General features: G+C 38.5%; 1 protein-coding gene across 6 annotated transcripts in view; it reads left to right on the top strand.

Moving 5' to 3' along the window:
• Positions 1–1,735: 1,735 nt before the first annotated feature.
• Positions 1,736–23,443, top strand: part of dlgap2b (discs, large (Drosophila) homolog-associated protein 2b) — a 309,310-nt gene continuing 287,602 nt past the window's right edge. For 2 of the 6 annotated variants that reach the window (XM_087297891.1, XM_087297889.1), the window contains exons 1-2: positions 1,752–2,147; positions 2,629–2,683. In XM_087297891.1, the coding sequence (XP_087154017.1) occupies positions 2,130–2,147; positions 2,629–2,683 (73 nt within the window). In that variant the 5' untranslated portion in view covers positions 1,752–2,129. Of the gene's footprint in view, positions 2,148–2,341; positions 2,448–2,628; positions 2,684–23,443 lie in introns of those variants that run through there. The other 4 variants (XM_087297892.1, XM_087297890.1, NM_001442641.1 and 1 more) reach the window with 3 other exon arrangements.

Here is a 23,443-nt window from a genome sequence, read left to right as displayed (position 1 = left end):
TATTAAAAAAAACTGATAAACTGTACAGTAAGCTGTGGTGTATTGTGGCCTAGTTGAGCAACTAGAATCACCGCATGACATTTTACTAGTTTGGTTCGAAAAATTATATATGACATGATGGAATAGAATAGAATAGTTTATTGTCGTTGGAACATGTGGGAAATTCAACAAATTCAGTGATTTACACTTATTACACAAGATACACAAATTACACTGCACACTATTCTTTTTATTTTATTTTTTTAATTTTTAGTTAAGACATACAGGCAGAATAAAAATATAATGAAATGTATCAGTTCAAATTGTGCCCAACACCCATCTACCCCCCCTCCCCCATTTAACAGAAAAACACAAACAAAATACACTAGAAAGTATCAATTATACAAAGTAAGGCGATCATTCTGGAACCTGATCATTGATTTGTGCAATAATCATGGAGATTTTGTCAGCAGCTGATGTCCGGATCTTTAATGTACTTATTTGTAACAAGTCGGGGAGTGGATAATTCCAAGGTTATATTGTCCTGAAGTTTTACCAACCACTTGTACTTTTCCAAATTATAAGGAGGCAGCCAATGTTGGGCTAGTAGTTGTTTTGCAGACGTTATCTGGTGAAGCCTTTTGAGTACAGTGAACTCACTGTCATGTTCAAGTAACCAGTCTGAGAGGATTCACGCTTTAAAGTAGCCGTCAGAAGATGGATACACTGTCGTCATAAAGTGATGGACATGGTCAGCTACAGCAACTCAGGTAGGCTGTCAGCGCAATTAGTACTAATGGGCCTAGAGAGTGTGCCAATATCCCCCACACCATTACACCACCACCAGCATAAACTGTTGATAGGCTACAAGGCAGAATGGTTACATGCTTTCAATTTGTTGACGCCATTCTGACCCCACCCGAATGTCGCAGCAGAGGAACATTATGTTTCGGTCATGAGTTATTGATCTGAAAAATACAAAATCTGTTGCTAACTTTAGTGTACTACTCATCAGACCATGCAACGTTTTTCCAGTGTTCTATTGTCCAATTTGTTTGTAATTACATCTCTGTAAACCCTAGAGATGGCGAGGCAGTGGCGCAGTAGGTAGTGCTGTCGCCTCACAGCAAGAAGGTCGCTGGTTCGAACCTCGACTCAGTTGGTGTTTCTGTGTGGAGTTTGCATGTTCTTCCTGCCTTTGCGTGGATTTCCTCCGGGTGCTCCGGTTTCCCCCACAGTCCAAAAACATGCGGTACAGGTGAATTGGGTAGGGTAAATTGTCTGTACTGTATGAGTGTGTGTGTGAATGTGTGTGTGGATGTTTCTCAGAGCTTGAAGGGCATCCGCTGCGTAAAAACTTGCTGGATAAGTTGGCGGTTCATTTCGCTGTGGCGACCCCGGAATAATAAAGGGACTAAGCCGACAAGAAAATGAATGAATGAAACCCTAGAGATGGTTGTGCGTGAAAATCCCAGTAGATCAGCAGTTACTAAAATGCCAACTAACTATGCCACTTTCAAAGTTACTTACATCACCTTTCTTCCCCATTCTAATGCTCTGTTTGAACTGCAATAGATCGTCTTGACCCTGTCTGTCTGGTTGTCTGGTTGTCTGTCTGTCTGTCTGTCTGTCTGTCTGTCTGTCTGTCTGTCTATCTATCTATCTATCTATCTATCTATCTATCTATCTATCTATCTATCTATCTATCTATCTATCTATCTATCTATCTATCTATCTATCTAATTTGGCTCCACCTAGTGGACGAAGCTTCTAAAAAGTTGTCAAGTTATTGCGTTTGCAGGGACGCTTTTCTTTAACGTCTCTCCGCCACCACGGTCACTTTCTTTCCTCACAAGGCTTCATTTGCGTTTCCATAATCAAATGAAGACATCAGTTTTTAACTCATTGTGTGTGTTTAAAGCAGCAGTAGGGTGTTGTGGAGGCGAGCGGAGCGTCCGGCGCGCATCATGCGGAGGGTCTGCTGCAGGGTTTCTGCTGATGCGAGCGCATTGCAGCTGAACACATGTGTTTGTGTTAAAACCATGGACTACTGAAACACACCTGCCTGGTCGCGTGTGTGTGTGTGTGAGCGTACAAACAACATCCGCATTCACATCCAGGACTGAAGCTATGCTACAAGCCCGTGGAGAATGTCAGCCCTGAAAAAGGTATCGCAAGCCGGTGCTGATCGATAGAAATAAAACATAATGCTGTATTAGTGCCAATTCTGCTCATCAATAACGATGACCTTGCCAATTCAGAACTGTTTTTAACTTAGTGATTCAGGTGTCATTCTGCTGATGTCATTATTAGTCATAATTGGATTTGATTCCCACCTGCTGTTAAAACAGCGATGACATCATGCGTCTCGCATTCTGAACTCGATGTTCTGTGTAACGGTATCAGTTAACTTTCGAGTAGTATGGGTTTGCTGGAAATGTTAAAGATCTGCTGTGGATTGTGGAGGAGTATGTCCTGTTTTTTTAGTCAGGAGGTCGATGAGAACATTAACTTGAGTTAGCATGCCCCCCAGTCAGAGTCAAACGGTTTCTATCTCATCAGTCTCATCCTCCTCCCTTCATCCACCGATTGTCTCGTTGTCTCAGTGAAATTGTACTATTTCCATCTTCATTTCTCCATCTGCCACAGGTGTTACCATGGATACTGCAGACACATTGCTGCCTTTTCCTTGACAAGAGTCCAGGTAAGAGACAGGAGGAAATGAATATTTAGAGAATTTTCTCTCATCTTGACTCCAAGCTAAGTGACGGCAATGGGCTTAAAGTAATAGTTCACTCCAACAAATGAAAGTTCTGGCCTTTTTTTAAATCAAACTTGAGCACATGTATGACCCCCTTGATACAAAAAGAAACAGTTTTGAAGTTTATTACCCATGCCAAAAAAATAAATAAATAAATAGTAAACAATGCTAATCGATTTGAGGCCAGAACCTTAACGTCCATTTGACGTATGTTTTCATGGACACCAATAATATGATTTTAATATGAAGACTGGTTAAGAGTCTACCATGTAAACAGCGATTTATTTATTTATTTATTTTTTAATTGATTTAATGCGACTACAATCATAATCGAATTAAATAGAAATCGAATTAAGACATGTGGAGTATGCAGTACAGTCAATAGTGCAGTACAGACATGTAAACACAGCAATCAAACTATTATCGTGATGAAGAATTTTCTTCACATTTTGCGACAGCATAGACGATGATACACGCCACTGATTATAATATAAAAAAGTTTCATTCATCTTAAAGCTTCAATTACGATTTTACCCTGGATTTTTTTTTGCCAATGTGAGATGTAAATTTGATGTCGTTTTGACATCAATGAATAGTCAATTGACATCAAATTAATTAGCATTTTTGACATGCTTTCTGACATGTTTTTGATGTTGTTTTGACATCAGGTTGTCCACTGGGTGTCTTTCATACAGTGGAACCAAAAGGCAGTCAAATAACAAAAGAACAGAAACATAAAAGAGAAACGTTTGTGAAGCAGTTGTTTTCTGAACTAAAAGCACTGAAAAAAGTGATTTACATGCAGAAACTTGCAGAGTTGTTTCACTCTTACCTCATGAACAAACATGCATTTGTAACTATTTTGCGTAACGCCAGTTTATGGTCTACATCAGGGGTGTCCACACTCGGTCCTACAGGGCCGGTGTCCTGCAAAGTTTAGTTCCAATTCCAATCAGACACACCTGGGCTAGCTAATCAAGCTCTCACTAGGCTTTCTAAAAACATCCTTGCAGGTGTGTTCAGGCAAGTTGGAGCTAAAATCTGTAGGACACCGGCCATCCTGGACCGAAATTAGATACCCCTGGTATACATGAGCGCATACCTGTCAATACTCCTGTTGATACACATAGTAATGTGTAAGTATGTTCATCTTTATTGTGAGTTTTGTTGTAAACCCAATTATTTTGCTTAAATGAGAATAAATAGAGGGTGACACAGTGGCTCAGTGGTTAGCACTGTCGCCTCACAGCAAGAAGGTTGTTGGTTCGAGTTAGAGCTGTAATCAGGCTTTAAAAGTGAGATCCGACAGGGCCTGAGCCTGACAGAATTTGGCCCGAGCCTGACAAGTATACTTGGATTGACATCTTTTTAAAAGTCCAAACCCGTTTATAGTCCGACATTATTCAAATGTACACCTGCACACAGCTCTTTTGCCTTTTTTTCAAGAATGAGTCGTTTATACATGTTTCAACATAATTTATTCATAACAAACATAGGCTATAGGCCACTTGGAAGTTAGAACAAAAAAATAAAATAAGTCCTCTGTAACGTTGTACATCTCAGCACTCTAAATAAGACTGGGTACATACACTTAGCATATACATTGGCCAACATACCAATAATATGAGTCTTTCTTAACAAATTAAATTAACATAAATTCTAAATTAAGATGGGTATTTAGCAATTGGTTGTAGTGGATGAATGTGAGAGTGTATGGATGTTTTCCAGTACTGGGTTGCAACTGGAAGGGCAATCCCTGCGTAAAACATATGCTGGATAAGTTAGTGGTTTATTCCACTGTGGTGACCCCTGAAAAATAAAAGGACTAAGTCGAAGGAAAATGAATGAATGCATAAATGAATAAATAGTTAAAACAATCAAATGCTTTCATTACATATCTGTGCATTCTAAAAGTGAGTTATTGATCATCAAACAAAAAATCTAAATGAGAGATTAATTAGCTAAAAACTATTGTAACTTAAATCAGAATGTATATTTAATATATACTGTGAAGAAAAAGGGAATGATATTTGGTTGTAACTAATATTTTCACTTCCCAATGTTGACTGGTATAACCCAGTGGGCACATTAATGTCAAAACGACATTGAATTGTCAGTGTCAAAACTTACTAATGTCAAAAATGCTAAACCAAAATACGCCCTGTTGGCCACCAAAATAAAAGATAAAAAGTAATATAATATAAAAAATGGTTATTCATATGAAAGCTTAAATTCCAAATTCACAATGACTTTTGTTTTCATACAATGCATGTAAACTGTATTGATGTCAAAATGACATCAAACTCACATCTTACATTGCCTCAGTCCTGTAATTCATTGTTGACGTAGTTTTTGACGCCGATGTTAGATGTCAATTTGATGTCATTTTGACATCAAAGTGCCCGGTGGGGAGAAGACACTGATGTTGACAATGTGCTGCAAAAAGTAAATCCACTTGACATCTTCCAAAGAATGATGAGTCTGACTGGAATTGAAAAAGTATGTGCTAAGGTAGAGCTAAAATTCAGATACTGTAATGGCCGTTTGTCTTCCATTACATGCAGTGTTAATGGTTGGTTAAGCCTTAGTGAGCATATGAGACATTAAAAATAAATACCAAACCTTTGAATGGTTTTTGTGTTCCACTGAAGGAAGATAGTAATATAGATTAACTTCATCTCTGAAAAAAAGGCTACAGAATTAACATTTTTGGAGGAACTGTTTAATGAAATCTTCTGTATGCTGGTTTGAACAAACCATAAATCCCAAAACCATCAAAATATCACTCCAAGAGCAGTCATTTTTTGTTCTCTCTGTGCCATTTGCTTAATTATTCACTGTAAAGTTAAACCACTGGAATCATCTAGTGTTTGCCAAAGAATGTCTTTACATAAGGAACACGTGCATGACTTGTGTTACATCTAAATGCACTGTTTCTAATGTTCAGTGTTGGCAAGTACTTCATTCTTCAGCATCTAGTGTCTGCATATTTTGTTGAATTTAAAAGAGAAGCAAAGGCAGAGCACAACCCTGCTGAAAATAAACAGTATGTGTTGGTTAGGTAGGTTTTGACACGTTTGCTGGTTTAAGCTGGTTCTTGCTGTTCATGAGCTGGTTTTAAGCTGTTTATTTGCTGAATCATCTTAGTTTTCAGCATGGAATTTCTGTTTTTGGGATGTCCAGTGTTAATCAAACACTCTCCTTCAGGGTTTAAAAGGATAGTTCACCCAAAAACGAACATTATGGCCTAATATACACAACCTTTACTTGTTCAAAGACGAAATCTATAGACCAACCATTGTCTTCGATAAATAATTACGGTGGCAAATAATGGTTTCCGGCTTTCAGCATTCTTCAAAATATCTCTTGAGGGTATTAGAACCACTTGAGGGTAAAGAAATCGTGAGTAGATTTAAATTCTTTGGGTGAACTCTCTCTTTAAAGGCGCTCAAGGTTTGCTGATGAACCACCGCATGCATTTTACTTCAAATTCTGAAGCCCACGTTTGATGAAAAGGAAGCTGTCCAGTCGACTGTGCATCAGCCCACAATGTCCTGCATGGCTGTAGTTTACTTCAATATACCAGTGAATATTTTGAGAGCCCTGCTGCTGTTTCTATGGAGACGAGGGAGGCTGATGTCATTGGAGGTTATGCTGAACATGCTCAGATCTGTTCGTTTGATCCAGTATCGGATGCTTATTATTCATATCCAGGAACAATAAGCAAAATGTGAAAGCATTCAAATTGTATTCTGACACAACGCTCTTTGTTATCAGATTGTTCATATGAAAAGAAACGTAAAGCACATTTAAAAATGTTGGTTCTGGAATTTGTTATGGTTATGTCAGGATGTGCTGTTGTCTCTGAGGACATTTCTAATCTGTCTCAATTCTGTGATGTTTCAAAAGTGAGGTGGATTTCATTGCAATGCAGAAGATGCCCTCATGTGATTGGGTTCATTTGATTCCTGTCTGGTTTTCTCCATTTTCTTGCCATTTTTCTGTCAGATAAAGTTGTGATATTTTGTCAGTGTCCCTTTAGATGGCGACATTTTGACATATTTTGGGTTGTTTGTCCCATTCATCTATTTTGCAGTTGCTCATTCATTACTTTCAGGACAAATGTTTTGGTCTGTCGCTGGTGAGGAGACTTTTATTATGTATCGACAGATTAGACTGATAATAAAGACAGGACAGCGAGGACAGTAACACAGAGAACATAAAATTTATTTGGAATTAATTGTAATTTCGACAGAAATTAGTCACAAATTTCAATGTCTCTGATGATTAGATAAATACAAGTGCTTACGAAGCAAAATGGCCGACTAATTCAAGTTATAGTAGATGTTATTTTGTGAATGACCTGGTATAATTGTCACTGTTCCGAGAAAAAGCTCATCTCGCCACCAGAGGGAGACATATAACTGTTGTTCACATATGACAGGGCTGGTACTTTTCTGCAATTCCTTAACTATTCTTTATGCATATAAATCCTTTGTTTCTATTTTTTCTAACCTTACCACAATTAAAAACAAGTATTTAATTTGCAGAGACTTTTATTACAGTATTGATGTACTTCCAACAGAAAAGAAATATTGCGTTGGGGTGGGGGCTGTTTTTTTTTTTTAATTTCCTCTAAACCAGGTGTACCCAAACATTTTTGTATGAGGGGCCAAATACCAAATATCTTTGAGAGTTGTGGGCAGAAGATAAACATACCAAGCTATTTTACATTAAAGTTGCCATGGGTCATTTCCTAATTTATTTTATAATATTTAAAACAAAATAGAAAACATCACTTTGAGTCTTATTGCAATTATAACACAATCACATAAGACATTTATAAGAAGTTTGACGCTTAATACACCAGTCAAGCAGAATCTGCCTTGATTAGCTCTCCAAAGTCTCTGCATTGTCCGTCAGGTGACAGTATATACAATTTAAACTAAATTACAGGATTTAAATTGAAACATTTAATTTCAGTTAGCTTTTTTATATCTTAAAAATTAACTGATGTACACAGAGTCCAAGTCTGATAGCGAATTTGAAATTTAAAAGTGATTTCTCTACCTCACATATTGATAGTTGCAAAAAACAGCATATAACTCGGTAACAATGGATTTTGATTGTCCCTATTGCACATTTTGTTGACTAAAACTTGCATTGAAAATACTAGCTAATTAATTATTAGAATAAATTTGACTAATAGTTACACTATTAGCAGACTGACTGCTTAATATCTGCTGATACAGCTCCTTCAACAGACATTTAATTTAATTATCAGAAACTTTGCAAGTACATGTCAACTTACACTAACACAGCAATTTCTGGATATAAATGAAAGTTTTTATGTGTTCGACCTCGTTTATACATGTATTTAGAGTCCATCACTTGCAACAGGATTGACAGAAAATGAACATTAATTCCAGGTGTAAACAGTGTCAGAGACTATCGGGCTTCCCTTGAAGCAGACTACATTCAGTGCAAACGTCAGCCCTAAAAGACTCATGTCAGGCATTTGAAGAGATTCAATTGGCTGGACTAAATGGGTTCAGGGACGCAAAGCCACCTGTAGTGGATCTCTCAGCTGTTCCCATGGTGACAGAGGGGGATTCCTGAACCCCTGCGGCTTTTATCTTCCGCTGGGGAAACCTGTGAGCGACGGCTGAATGGGCTTTGGAGGACAAACATGCTGCGATCTTTGAAATTGGAATTGTGTTATCGGCGTTCAGTTGAAGATGAATTAAATGAAACTCTTGCGCAGCCAGACGTTTGACTAATGGGATAAAGTCCTTTTCAGATTGCAGCTTTTTCTGCAGCTTAAGAAACCGTCTGACTGACCAACGGTTACTGCCATTTTTGCATGCTATTTTGAGGTTTCTTTGTCTGAAATAGACATACCACAGTAAGATGTGTTACACTTGTGGCTATCTAGATTACTTCAATATCGGAATATCTTTTACAGAGTTGATGCCGACCAACCCAGTGGCTGCTTATCCAAAGCCAGTAACTGATTATTTCTGGCAGTAATTCTGTATTTCAGCAATATAGCTGCATTGGATCAGTAAAAATTAAACCTAAAAGATGAATTATATACTAAGCATACATTACTTAACAAAAGTCTTGTCATTTATCCCAGTTGTCAGAGCAGAAAATAATAACTTGTTGATTCTAGTTGATCATTTAGAAAAGTGTCAGAAGGTAGATTTTTCATCTGTTGAACTGCATCCCAATCATCACAAATACTGCCGAAGTCCTATTGGAACCCACATGGACCCAAGATTCTCACAGAAATCAGTCAAGTTTGGTGAAGGAAAAATCATGGTTTGGGGTTACATTCAGTATGGCGGCGTGTGAGAGTTTAGCAGAGTGAATTTCAACATCAACAGCCTGAAGTATTAAGACATTTGTGCTGCCCATTACATTACAAATCATAGAGAGGCCAATTCTTCAGCAGGATAGCGCTCCTTCTCATACGTCAGCCTCCACATCAAAAATCCTGAAAGCCTAGAATGTCAAGGTGCTACAGGACTGGCCAGCCCAGTCACCAGATATGAACATTATTGAGCATGTCTGGGGTAAGATGAAGGAGGAGGCATTGAAGACTAATCTAAAGAATCTTGTTGAACTCTGGGAGTGCAAAAACACTTTCTTTGCCATTCCAGATGACTTTATTAATAAGTGATTTAGGTCATTGCAGAGATGTATGAATGCAGTCCTCTAAGCTCATGGAAGTCAAACACAATAAGTCATTTGTTATTCCTAAAACTTAAGTTGGCAACAAGACTTTTGTCAGGTACTGTAGTATATTGTTTGTGTTTGTTATGGTGTTTTTGTTGGAGTTGATATTTGCCAGCTACTTTATTAAGTGCACCTTGACCCACTTTGCCCTTAGAACTAGAGGTCGACCGATTAATCTGGCAGATTTTTTGGCATTTTAAATTAATCTGCATTGGTCGATTGTACTGTAAATAAGACCAATAAGATGCAATAGTTGCAGCTAGCAGACTGCCATTTCCAGCACTTTTAGCACAAGATTGCACATTATTTAAACCATTTCCACAAATTTAACTTTTTAAACATTCATTCATTCATTTATTTTATTTTCGGCTTAGTCCCTTTATTAATCAGGGGTTGCACAGCGGAATGAACCGTCAACTTATCTAGCATATGTTTTACAAAGTGGATGCCCTGGATGAACATGTTTTGGATTGTGGAGGAAACCCATGCGGACAAAGGGATTTTTTAAACAGTTTGTCTTTATTATTTATTTTTCATTTCATTCCACAGACAATAGTGCATCAGTGGATTTACTGACTGTTATTAGCTATATTTTCATCTAAAGATAGTGATCAATCTTACATGCAAAACTGGAACAATAATCATTTATTTGTGAATAAAGCACCATTTCTATCCAATAAGTCAAAAAGAACAAAATCACCATTTCCTGATAAACTGAAGCCAAAAAAAAAAAAAAAAAAATGGAATTTGAACACAACGGGCAGTCAGCCCATGACTTGCTCTCTCAATGGCTGTAACTCGTCACTACATCTGATCTTATGTGGGGTTGAGTCGGCCGACTGTTTTATCATGCTAGATATTGGCTTTTTGGCTGTTATTGGCTTTTTCAGATGTTTAACAATGTGGTTTGTCCATTAATTCCTACCTATTGCACTCATTTTTGTTAACACATGATCAATTAAAATTTAAAATTTGCATTCGGTTTTTTGTGTGCATGCATCTGTAAATGTGTTTCCATCATAGTTTATGAAATATTTTAGCAGATATTTATGTGTGATAAAAATGTTTTATTTAACACTTATTATTATTATTATTATTTAAATATACATGTCAGCTATACAAACCTTAATTTAACAATTAAATAATAATTAATTTATAATAAACCACTCACATCTACTGGCCCTTAATGCACTGAGTTGCTGCTTTGTGATTGGCAATATGAGATATTTAATTAATGAGTGATAATTGGGTGTACCTAATAAAGTGGCCAACATTTAAAGCTTGTAATAATCGGTAGCATGCGCAACATGTGCTTCCTCCTTTGGGATAAAAATAAACTGGTCATGTTTTAGTGTCCCTCCTTATGTTATCTCTCGGCTTTCTTCCAGAGGTCGCTCGGGTGCTAATAATGACTAACTAATGGTCATATGGTGCTACACACTGACATTTGGCTTATTTCCATACTGTCCATATTAAGGTTGGGGCAATATAGCAGATTATGATACTTTATTTGACCATTAAAATAATTTTGTGAGATTTGCAGATTTTTTTTGGACCATCACATCCATATCTGGGGTGACAGCTCTGGTCTTGGCGTTCAACTCCATCTATTATCAAACACACTTGAAAAAAATAGCCACTATCTCTCTGGGATTGCTTAAATATTGTGTTTAATTATGGATGAAGTTAAACGTGAAAGGATAAAGTGACCTTCCAGGACTGGATGTGCTCACCCTGGTGTAAAATAATATGGGCCACTCTAAATTTATAAAGAAAAAGCTTTAAATGTGTAGTTTTCTATGAGCAGCTATCAAACACACATGCAAAATAAAATCTAATTACTGGTAAAAGTTTTAGAACATAAAGATGTAATTATTTCAATAAGTCTCTTTTCATAGCTCTGTGTAAAACATGCTGGATAAGTAAGCAGTTAATTCCGCTGTGGCGACCTCTGATGGATAAAGTGATTAAGCCGAAGAAAAATGATGAATTAAGTCTCTTCTCACACTTTTTTTTTAAAGAACAGCAAAAATCACTAAAACTCTCATAAGATATATTTTACTACTGTTTTCTATTTTAATATAATTTAAATTGAAATTTCAAAGCGGAACTTTTATCAACTTTTATCGCAGTAGGTAGTGCTATCGCCTCACAACATGAAGGTCGCTGGTTCAAGCCTCAGCTGGGTCAGTTGGCGTTTCTGTATGGAGTTTCCATGTTCCCCCCGCGTTCGTGTGGGTTTTCTCTGGGTGCTCTGGCTCCCCCAGTCCAAAGCGGTACAGGCGCAGTACACATGCAGTACAGGTGAATTGGGTAGGCTAAATTGTCCGTAGTGTACGAATGTGAATAAGTGTGTGTTGATGTTTCCTAGAGATTGGTTGCAGCTCGAAGGGCATCTGCTGCGTAAAACATATGTTGGATAAGTTGGCGGTTTATTCCGCAGTGGCGACCCCAGATTAATAAAGGGACTAAGCTGAAAATAAAATGTATGAATGAATGAAATTAACTGAGATTGCGTCTTTAGAGTGTGGACAGACATGTTTCCTGAGAGTGATGAATGGCTGATCAGTTCCTAATCACACCAAATGCCAACTTTTAAAAATGGTTTTCTGTTGGCATCGAGTGTGTTGCATGGTGTACATGCGCCCTGTGTGCACAGACATGGGCTGGTCCAAGTTTCTGGAGGTATGATAACCTTGGATAAAAATATCATGGTTTCACGGCGTCACGGTGTGATCACTGTATGTAAATACCTGGGTAAAAACTCAACAATTTTTTCCCCCTTTTGAACACAATATATTTCATTTTAAACAACTTGTAAAACTACAACACAAACATAAACAGTTTTTAAAATATTTTGGAAAAAAACTAACGTATACTGGAGGAACAGTTTTAGGCGTGGGATGATAAACGGTTTCAAGGTATACTGCGATTTGGAAAAGTCAAAGTTTTAAAACCGCTAACATTTTCTGTTATACCGGTTCTGATGTATATGTAAGATTTTTTATTTTTTTTAACATGCTTTTAACAACTGTTTGATTTAGTTTTTTAGGGCAACCTTATCTCCAGCAGAAACATCCACATCAAAATCTACTGGTTCAAAATATTTAAAAAAAGTTTCCTACAATTAAAAATATTCTGTTCAGTGGGGGGAAAAGTTGTTGTTTTTTACCCAGACATTTAAAAATAACTTATTTTGGAGCAGTAATCACAATACTGTAATGCCGTGATATTTTTAACAAAGGTTATCATACTGTCAGAATCTTATACCGCCCCTGCCTAAATAATATACCATAAAGTTTTTACGGTTTTAAAACCGTAGCTTTGTCTCAAATAGCTCAATATACACAATGCACTTGTACTTATGCACCTACACACTCAACAGCAAAGTATATGTATGTAGTATGCATGCAAGAATACAGTTAGCCTATTATTCAATACATATCTCGGTTTTTTAACACTGTTTTCGGTTCGGTTGTTATGGCTTGACAAGTGTTTGTTTTTTTGTTATTCTATAGGGAATAGGAAAAGGAAGAGGTTAAGGAAAGAAAAATAAAAACGATTTATTGCAATACTCCTTTTATTTTACTTAAAAGCCAAGAAAAGTACAATAGTTGCTAGTGTATTGTATAAAAAGATTAACACTGAAATGTCACAGCTGTCATAGTTCAAACTGGGGAACACATAAATTTCTACATTTTGAAAATAAACATTCATTCATTCATTTTCTTGTCGGCTTAGTCCCTTTATTAATCCAGGGTCACCACAGCGCAATGAACCGCCAACTTATCCAGTAAGTTTTTACGCATCGGATGCCTTTCCAGCCACAACCCATCTCTGGGAAACATCCACACACACACTCATACACTACGGACAATTAAGCCTACCCAATTCACCTGTACCGCATGTCTTTGGACTGTGGGGGAAACCGGAGCACCCGGAGGAAACCCACACGAAGGCAGGGAGAACATGCAAACTCCACACAGAAACGCCAACTGAGCCGAGGTTCGAACCAGCGACACAGCGACCTTCTTGCTGTGAGGCAACAGCACTACCTACTGTGCCACTGCCTCGCCGAAAATAAACATATTTGTACTTAAGTAAATATAAATAAACCATCTTAATTATCTCGGTGCTGTAAAAAGTGCAAGATGGTAGTCTGTAACTCAGATCGAGTGCTTTTATAAGACGACAAAAGCCTGCATCTCCAATCACCGAAAACGGCGAAGAATTTAGCAAGGGATTGTTGCTTTTTGGAGGACTTTATTACCTTCTCTGCTATCCTGCCTTCAGACAGTGATATTGCTGAGTGATGGCACTGCAGATGTGCAGTCATGGTTATATGTGTAAAACTATGCTTGCACACGGTTATTTTTTGTTCACTGTTTTTTCTGTTATTGGCATTAAACTTGCGGGCAAAACCGAAATGTCCTAACACTGCAGATTTGAAAGACGCCAGCGCTTCCTTGTACTGTTGCCTCACTTCACCGCCGCTCCCCATGTTAAAGTGGGGAATGATTGTTTAGCGCCCCCTAACTTTAGAGCATATTAATTGGATATTTACTTGTGGGGAAGAGTTTCCTCATCTCAGCTCGTAGATTTACAGGCACACACAATCAGTCAATACGGGGAGATATAAAACGCACATAAATTATTTAAGTGTAAAACAGAGAAAACCGCAATTCTCAAGTGCGTATTGAACTGTGGATGTCATACCGAATGGTTCAATATTAAATTTAGAATTGTGGCATCTCTATTATGTAGTGTCGTTTTGAACACTAATGGTTTTTAACAAGTGTAAATACAAAATGTTTATCTGATGATGTTTGACAGTTGCCAAATTAGTGAAATAAATGACCAAAGTACCAAATAATACCTACCATGAGTAAAACAGCATTCACCATCAGGAGGCGGCATAATCACTGGCGGCTGTTGAGTGCGTGAAGTGTCCACCATTCCACACTTAAGTTTAGCAGTTGATTAAGTGCCAGGTATTTAAAGTGCACTTTATCTTTTAAGAGTTTTTAGTGTGAACGCACTACTTACACTATTTATACTACAAAATGATGTAGAATAGTGCATAAGTATGCAATTTGGGATGCACTTTTTGACTTTTCCAAACCGCGGTAAAGCTTGAAACCGCTTATCGTCGCATGCAGAACTCTGTGTCAACAGCGACTGAGCATCGTTGATACAGTGTGATTGCCCAGAAACTTAAAAAGCACTCTTTTCTGAAGTCAACAAAAATGCAGCCCTTTTTCAGAACTGAAAGCATTTCTGGATCCAACATCAAAACCTTTTTGTTAAAGTTATTTTTCTTTTGTTTTAGTGCCATATTTTTCTCTTCTTATTTCATCATTATTCTTCCTTTAATTTTCCCTGGGCAGAAAGTTTTTGTGAGAAGTTCAAATGTTCTATAAATATGAAAAAACATGCACAATTATTACTGAAAGAGACCCATTAAGTTTAAGAACTGACAGTTCACTTGCTGCCTAAGAAATGCCAACTTTTGGCAGGTGCCAGTGTACTGAAATAATCATTGCTATTCACTTCACCTGTGAGTGCTTTTGGCAGATCAGTGTACATGTATTTTTGGCCTTCAACCCTACTTCTGGAAGCCCAACATCTAGGATGTATTTCAAATCACCCCTCACATACGATGGCTAAGAGAGCTTAACAATTTGCAATTTAAGAAAACAATATTGTTTATTTGAACGGCCTGACTCCCTTGTCTTTTATATTTTATAAGCCTAAATAACCAAAACCTAAATAGCTGGGTCTCTCACATTTTTGGGTCCCCTTGAAACATTTCTGTTGTGTTCCGAGCTATTTGAACGTGTTGAGAAAATGCAGTGGGTTTTTAAAAAAATGTGTTTATATTGTGAAGATTTGCAGCACATGTGCTGTCAAACGGATGAAGATCTTTTCTTAATTTCCTGGTATTTTTTTTGTAATTGCATGTGTTTTCTTAAATTGCAGCTCATTAAAGGTGCAGTAGTTGATCTGCCAAAATGCTAACCACTTAGCATATTACCCTCGGCAGGGAGGGACTGTGTTTCAAAGCCACGCCTCCTGAAACGCATATATCTGCAGAAGTGAGAGCAGATAAGAAGGAGCGCAGCCAGAAGTCGCTTTGTAAGCAAACATCAGAGCTTTAAATTTGATGCGAGCAGCAACTGGCAGCCAGTGCAAGCGGATGAGTAGCGGAGTGACATGCTCTTTTAGGTTCATTAAAGAGCACTCGTGCTGCTGCTAGCTCATGTCATTCGCCAGTTAGAAATGTAGTTAGTGTTTGGTCGTTGGGCTACAGGTATTTAACATATTACTAAGCCACACTTACATGATATTTTAGAGAGAATATTCAGAGTAGCATGGTAAACAATATAGGAGGCTGTCGTTGTTCAAAAATGATCCAATGTGACCATAAAAGCAACTTCAGCTCAGTAAAGCAGGCTAGGCGAAATAGTGCTATTTACTGCTAATGTTCTAAGAAAGAACTAAGAAAGAATAAAAATCGACATTATCGATGCTGTCAAATGTCCCTTATGAAACTGAAAATAGTCACATCAATCTTTCACCGAGAGAAAGTGGCTGAACAACACTTCTGTGCATATAACCTACTCATAACACAACACGCTATACATCAGCTTTAAGAGCCTAAAACAGTTTTAAAACAGAACATTGCCTGTCTAACAGAAATACTTCAGCCCATGGTGTTGTCCTTCCTCCAGCGTGCAAAAGTTACTCCAATATTAATTCAGGATTTTAAAAAGTTTCAATTCAGCATTTGACTTTACGCGACTATGAAGTATATACTATATAAAGTGGTGCTTTCTCGCGCCCAGCAGCAGGCCTTTTTCAACGTGCCGAATACCTTGGGCCAAAGAGGGGGAAAGAGTGCCAGCTGTGGAACTGGGTTCAAGGCGGAGTGAAAGTAGAGGTGGACTTTGCCCAAGACTAGTAAAGATGGCATGCCTTTATTACAATAGTTTTCCGATGCACACAAGTATCTGCGGCAAACAAATGAATAATTAAATAAGGGAAAGAAAACATCTAGCCCTCTATGCAGTTTTTTTTTTTTTTTTGCTTATGATCCCCGTATGTTTCTCTTTTAAATGTAAGGCTGTTGCATAAAATAATAACGTTTTAATTTATAAGTAATATAATTTAAATGTGTTCTCCTTGGTGTTTCAATTACGCGAAATAATCTTTACAACATATTAAAGACACAGCAGCCAGTAAAGGTTGTCAAGAGTTTTTGTTAAGTTTGAAAGGTGTGTTTGTGCGTTATACGTGTGCATTAGATGCCTGTATGTGTGTAAGAGACCGGGTGAAAGAGCGCTCGCTGAACAGCTCTGTTGATGCCGTGAGCGGCTTCTTTCTTTTAAAAATTATTTTGGAGATAATACACAATATGGATACAACAGAAAGACATAAAACTTTAAAATCTGTTTCCACTTTTGTAGGCTCAAAACAGTAGTGCCATATCTCAATAAAATAGCCTAAGCTATATTGAAATAATTTAAAGAACTACAAATATCAGATATAATAAAATCCCATTAAATAAATAAACCAATATAAAAAAACAAAAGCTATAACAATGTAGGTACAGTATATAAAATACATAAATTAACCCGTTTTAAAGCCATATATAACTTTAATTTCACAAAGGCCTATTTGAAAAAAAGCTTTTAGATACTTTCTAAAAACTATAAACATCGGAGGAGGTTTAAATATTTTTTATAGGGTATTTGGATACAATGATATTAATTAAATTGTGCAAACAAAGCATTTTTTGGTGTGAGTGAAATCAAAAACTAGGCTACCTTTTTTTTCTGTCATCCTGCGCAGTGCTGCTTTACAATCGCATTGGGGAAAACTGCAAATACAAAATGTGTTCTGTGTCCTCAAACAAATGGTTAGGTTTTTATATGACGTGGTAAAATTTAAAAATGAAATTTTAAATACACATAGAGCTTTAATAGTGAAAAGCTGATGACCGCAATGAAATATCAGCTATATTTTAAGAGTTCACACTTAGCTCATGATTTATACATAGCTTGTTTGGCATGCTGTCCCGGGAGAGAGCCCTGAGCTCAAGGGATCCTCGAGCCCAGGGCTCCCCCCCCTTTTGCAGGGCGAGTGGAGATTGAGCTCTGGTCTTTCTCAAACCCCCCTAAAAGCCAATGATAAGCGCTCTGGACAGCAGCCGCGTGTTTACACGGGAACTCCCCAAAGTGCAAAGAAAAAGTGCTATATCCGGCTGCTGGATATATATGTGAAGAACTGATAAAAAGTGGGGGAGAAGCTTTTCTAGGGAGTGTGTGAAGGGCAGGGTAAGTTTGGTTGCTAAGAAATAAAGTTAGGAAGTCTTAGGGAGTCTGAGTGGCTTAGAGGGTGGGTGGAGACTTGTGTGTGAATTGGGGCTTAAATGGGCCCTCTACAGGAGTCAGTGCTTAAGAGAAGGTTTGTGAGATGTAATAAAGAAGGGTGTGGAGCTGCCCGTTTAAGAGGAGGGAAGAGATTTGGTAGCGGAAGCTTACAAGCTGTTGGGAGTAAACAAAGGAGAGAAGCTAGAGGAAACAATGCTATATAAATTACTGTATGGAATATACAACTGCTATGCAGCAGAAGCACTCAATGCTGGCATGTAGCTAGACACTGGCAGGGAAAAAGAAAGGGGAAGGCTGCTGGTATTAACACAGATGTAATATATTAACAATAAAATATAGACATGAAACATATTAGTGAACTACTATGCATAATGAAATGCACTAAGCAGCGCAAGCACTTAGCGCTGGCAGAAAAAAAACAGCTGTAATTAACAAAAATATGCTATACAATTACTATACATAATATGCAAACTACTCAATAAGAAAGATACTAATGCAGCGGGAGCCCACAACGCTGGTAAGGGTAGAGAAATCAGGGGTTTGCTGTTGAAGTAACAAGGTTACTATGCAAAATACAGAACATGAAATGCTAATAAACTACTATGCAGAATAAACACGTTAATACTGGTTCACCGATTCACCGATACTGGTGAATAACTATAAAGAATAAATAAACTGATGCAGCGGAAGCACTCGACACTGGCAGGGGAAACGGGAAGGTGAGGGCGATAGGTGAGGCTCTTGCGAGAGCCAAAACTCCTATTGACTTCTGCAGGAGTCGGAGCTTAGGGTGATGCTAAGGTGGAGGAAGGAGGCTGGATGAAAGTCAAAGACAATGAGTAAAGGGCTGGTAGAAAACAGTAAAGGCACTCAATTCTGGCAAGTGGAAAGAAAGGGGAGAGCTGCTGGGAGTAACGTGATTATTATCCAGAAATACACAATATAATACATGAAATACAAATGGACTACTATGCAGAATGAACACATAATGTAGACATTTGATTAATAACTATATGGGAAACAAATAAACTGGTGAAGCGGAAGCACTCCACACTGGAATGGGAAAAGAAATGGGCAAGGTGGCTGGAAGTAACAGATATACTATACAATTTTTATGCAAATGATACAATACAAGTATAACAGTAAACCATTATGCAGAATAAATGAATTAAAGCTGCAAAGGTGCTTGATGCTGCATGGCAGGAAAAAAGGGGGAAGAGCAGCTGTAGAAACACAAATATCCAATACAATCACTATAAAGAATATACAAATTATGCAATAGGATACTAAAGCAGAGGAAGCACACAACGCTGACAGGGGGAAAGAAAAGGGGAGAGCTGTTGGAGGTAACGAGATTACTATGCAAAATACAGAATATGATAACATGTAATGCTAATGAACTACTATACAGATTGAACTAAATTATAGTATTATAGATCACAGTATTATAAATACTGATGAATGACAATACAGAACAAATAAACTGATGCAGCATTAGCACTCAGTTCTGGCAGTGGAAACAGTAAGGTGAGGGTGATAGGTGAGGCTCTTGCGAGAGCCGAAGCTCGTGTTGACCCCTGTGGGGGTCTGAGCTTAGGGTGATTCTAAGATGGAGCAAGAAGGTTAGTTGAGAGTCAAGGCAAGGAGTAAAGAGCTTGGAGGGAACAGCAGAAGCGCTCATCGCTGGCAGGGGAAACAGAAAGGAGAGGTTGATAGGTGAAGTTCTTATGAGAGCCAAAGCTTGTGTTGACCCCTGCGGGAGTCTGAGCTTAGGGTGATGCAGATGGAGCAAGGAGGTTATGAGAGGGCCAAAGGAAAGGGGTAAAGAGCTAGGAGGGAACAGTGGAAGCACTCAACACTGGCAGGAGGACCAGAAAGGAGAGGGTGAAAGGTGAGGCTCTTGCGAGAGCCGAAGCTCGTGTTGACCCTTGCGGGAGTCTGAGCTTGGGGTGATGCAGATGGAGCAAGAAGGTTACCAGAGAGCCAAAGGCAAGGGGTAAAGAGCTAGGAGGGAACAGCAAATTTACTCAACGCTGGCAGGGGGAACAGAAAGAAGAGGGTGATAGGGTAGGCTCTTGTCAGAGCCAAAGCTCATGTTGACCCCTGCGGGAATCTGAGCTTAGGGTGATGCTGATGTAGCAAGGAGATTACATGAGAGTCAAAGGCAGGGAGTAAAGAACTAGGAGGAAACAGCAGAGGCACTCAATGCTGGCAGGGGGAACAGAAAGAGGGTTATGTTAGGCTCTGCGAGAGCCGAAGCTCATATTTACTCCAGCGGGAGTCTGAGCCGTGAGGGGGTTTGCTAGTGTTGGACATATAGATGGCTTTGGCTAGAGAATAAAGGGGTGGCCAAGATTGAGCTGAGGTTTGAAAGAAACAACTTGGGTTGTTTGAGATGAAAAGACTGAGGCAAATGTAGGATTTGAAAGGCTTCAGAGAACCAATGACCTATGGTCTGGATCTGGTGCTGGGAAAGCCTTTTAATAATGCCAATTCTGAATGAATGGCTGGAGAATGGTTCGGGAGGAAATCCTGAGAGGCGGACAACTTTGAGGTGTTTCTGGAACCAGAGATGTGATACTGGACGATTAGCGTCGTCAGTAAAAAGGGGGACTAGGGGGTTTGTTTCTTGTAATCCCCTTAAGTGTAGGTATACTAGAGAGTTTGGAAGGGGTGGGTGAGGGCAGGAATGTTGAAGATGTAAATGAAATGTTCTTTGTCAAATTGATCTATCTTACTTTGCAGGACGAGGAAACCCTTTCTTTCCTCATCACACAAAATTAGATCTGCTATGGTGGGTTGGAGTGAGGGGTTGAGTTTGAATGTTTCATGCTGTGATGTGTGACTGAAGGGTCTGAGGGCTACTACTTTAAGGGTAAGTGATATGGAGTTATAAAGGGTGTGGCTTAAGGTAATGTCATTTCTGGAAAGGGGACGGACAGGCGTTGAGTTGGGGTCCACTTCTGTAGCCAGTGACCAAAATTTCTGGAAAGAAAAATGAGAGAGAGTCAGTGATTTGGTTTAGCAACCTGGCACGTATTAAGCAGACATGATAAATTATCTAATGTCAAATAAGACATCTTAAAAGTAGCATTAAAGTTTAGAGAGTAGGAACGCCTTTGTCTATGCATTATATTGTGTCTTCCTCATCACAATGAATGAGAATGCTAGAGGTGGACCATTCGTCTCCTCATAGTATGGCGGCAGCGACTATTGGGTACAGTTTGAAGAAAGCTGATGAACAATGGTTTTCTGGAGTGGAAATTGATTGAGGGGGCCATGTGGTGGCAACCAGTGTAACCAGAGTACCCTTGGAACCCAACTGATGGGGTAGCACCAGTAAATAGGCGAATATCTAATAGGGGTGCAAACAATCTCTGCAGAAGATTGGAACAGCTGTTCCATAGCTTAAGGAAGCAATCCATAAGCGGAGTTCATTGTGGGTGGGTTTTGAGAGAGAAATTGTGCCTTTTAAATCGTGACTTGTGGTAGGGAGCTGGAGTAGGCAAGTTTGAGGTAAATTTGCACTGTGAATTTTAGGTGGCCGAGGATAGATAACAGTATGTGTTTAATTCAAGTCTCTTTCTTATAATACAAGAGAAAGATAAATTATTCAACCGATTTTCTCTTTAGGAAGAGAGGCCTGGAATTTGAGCAAATCGAAGTGGATGCCTAGAATTTCTATAAATGTATTGGGTCCAGCCTTCTGGAATACCTAGATTGGCGAAAACCTTTTGGTTGATCTCTAGGTGTGGCTGGAGGCAATGTGGGGGGGGGGGGGGGTGATTAGAATATAATCTAAAGTTGGATAAGATGGGGGATTCTGCGATTGTTAGAAAGAAACCATTGTTGGAGAATTTGCGAGTTGCACTGCTTATGGGACAAATGCGAGAATCCTTGAGTGGTGGGGCAGAGAATGGTCAAACATAAAGTGGTTGTCGATCTCTTTTTAAATAAGATGATCCACAATTTCTGGTTCAATCAGCAATAGCTGACTGAATATTAGGACAGGAAGGGAGAGCTGGGATGCCTGGGTGGAATCCATAGGTTAGACCTGAAATGAGAAAATCAGAAAAAATTAGTGGTGAGAACGCAGTTCTCTAGCGAGGTGAGGAATCGACAGACAGATTGTGTTTTAAATGTTTTGGTAGACGTTCATTCATCCACAGGATGGTGGAGGGCTAAGGATATTGAGCATGGCTTGGCTGGTGATCCTAAAAATACCTCTTTAAAGTCGAGTAGGTGAAGTGATAAATTTAAATTCCTGTGGCATATTACGATCGGACTTCTATGATCGATGTGATGCTTGTCATTAGCTGGGTAATTTTTTAGAAGTTAAATAGCCATTGGATGTGGCAGGGATTGTTTATTTATATGTTTATATGTTTATTTATTTATTTATTTTAATTATTTGTTTATTTTATTTATTTATTTAACTTTTAACTTTTATTTGTACTTGAACCATACTTATTAAACTGTGTCAATGGAATGTTTACTATGGGCTTTACTTTAATCTGATTGATTAAAAAACATTACATTTGGAATCTTAACATGATTAAAGTCAGAAGCATAATTGGCCCAATTCATTCACAAAGCCTTTGCAACTAAGTCTGTTCATAACTATCATAAGAGAGGGCGGGACCATCTCATGTTCTGACAGCCCTTGGATGGTGACACTTCTCTTTTCAGCTATTGGCTCAATGAAGTGTCAATCAAAAGGTCGGCGACCATTTTGTTGACCATATTACAAATGTTTTTGTCTGAAAGATACTACTTTACTGAAAGCCCTCCAGCAACTAGTTTTGATGACAGCAGTGTATCCATGGATGTTTATCAACATATATACATGTTGTGGACTAATGTTTTATGGATTGGATTGCTTTGATCCTTGCAGTCAAATCAGCCAGGCTGTTAAAATGTTATAGACTTGTGGACAGACAGCAAGCTTGAAAGGTGGGTTTATTTGGTTTGTTATAATCTCTGCTTGTTTACATATTAACGGAGGACATTAAGTCCATAGTGTCTGTGTCTTTAAAATGGTTTAAATTGTTTTAGTTATTAGAGTCTTGCTTTTCTAAAGACATACAAAATGTTTGGTCTTGTTGGAGAGTAGTTTCTCCTTAAAGAGAGAAGCTTCCCCTTAAAGCATACTATGTTACCACAGGTGGACCTCTAAGAGCGGTGAGAGTTTGGCTTCATTGCAGTGGCTTTGGTTGAAGTCTCAGGTTGAAGTCTCAATTAATATGTTTTAGGTCTCTCCAGTGCATTTGGGCTGAATGTTTGATGACGTCTACCAAAACAAAGATGTTATAAGATACATGTCATACAAAGTTTTTACCGGAGAATTTTTGTGGTTTAATATTCTGGATGGTGCGCTCACTGGGCTGGGTCCCTCCGTTAGTGGCGAGACCACTTGATGCACGATACCAACAGTCAGTCGGCGGGTAAATGAATACAATGAATGAAAATACGTAGGCCTGTGCGTATAGACATGTAATTTAATGCTGTGCTGTAACGTGTCATTTGTTTGTTTTGGTTGTCTTCATTTTACTTGTTTCGAGATAATGCG

The sequence above is a fragment of the Danio rerio genome, chromosome 20 (genome assembly GCF_052040795.2).
Source record: "Danio rerio strain M-AB ecotype USA chromosome 20, GRCz13ab, whole genome shotgun sequence".
Taxonomy (NCBI): Eukaryota; Metazoa; Chordata; class Actinopteri; order Cypriniformes; family Danionidae; genus Danio; species Danio rerio.
The sequence above is the reverse complement of the archived record's forward strand: the minus strand, read 5'-3'. Positions and strand labels throughout refer to the sequence as shown.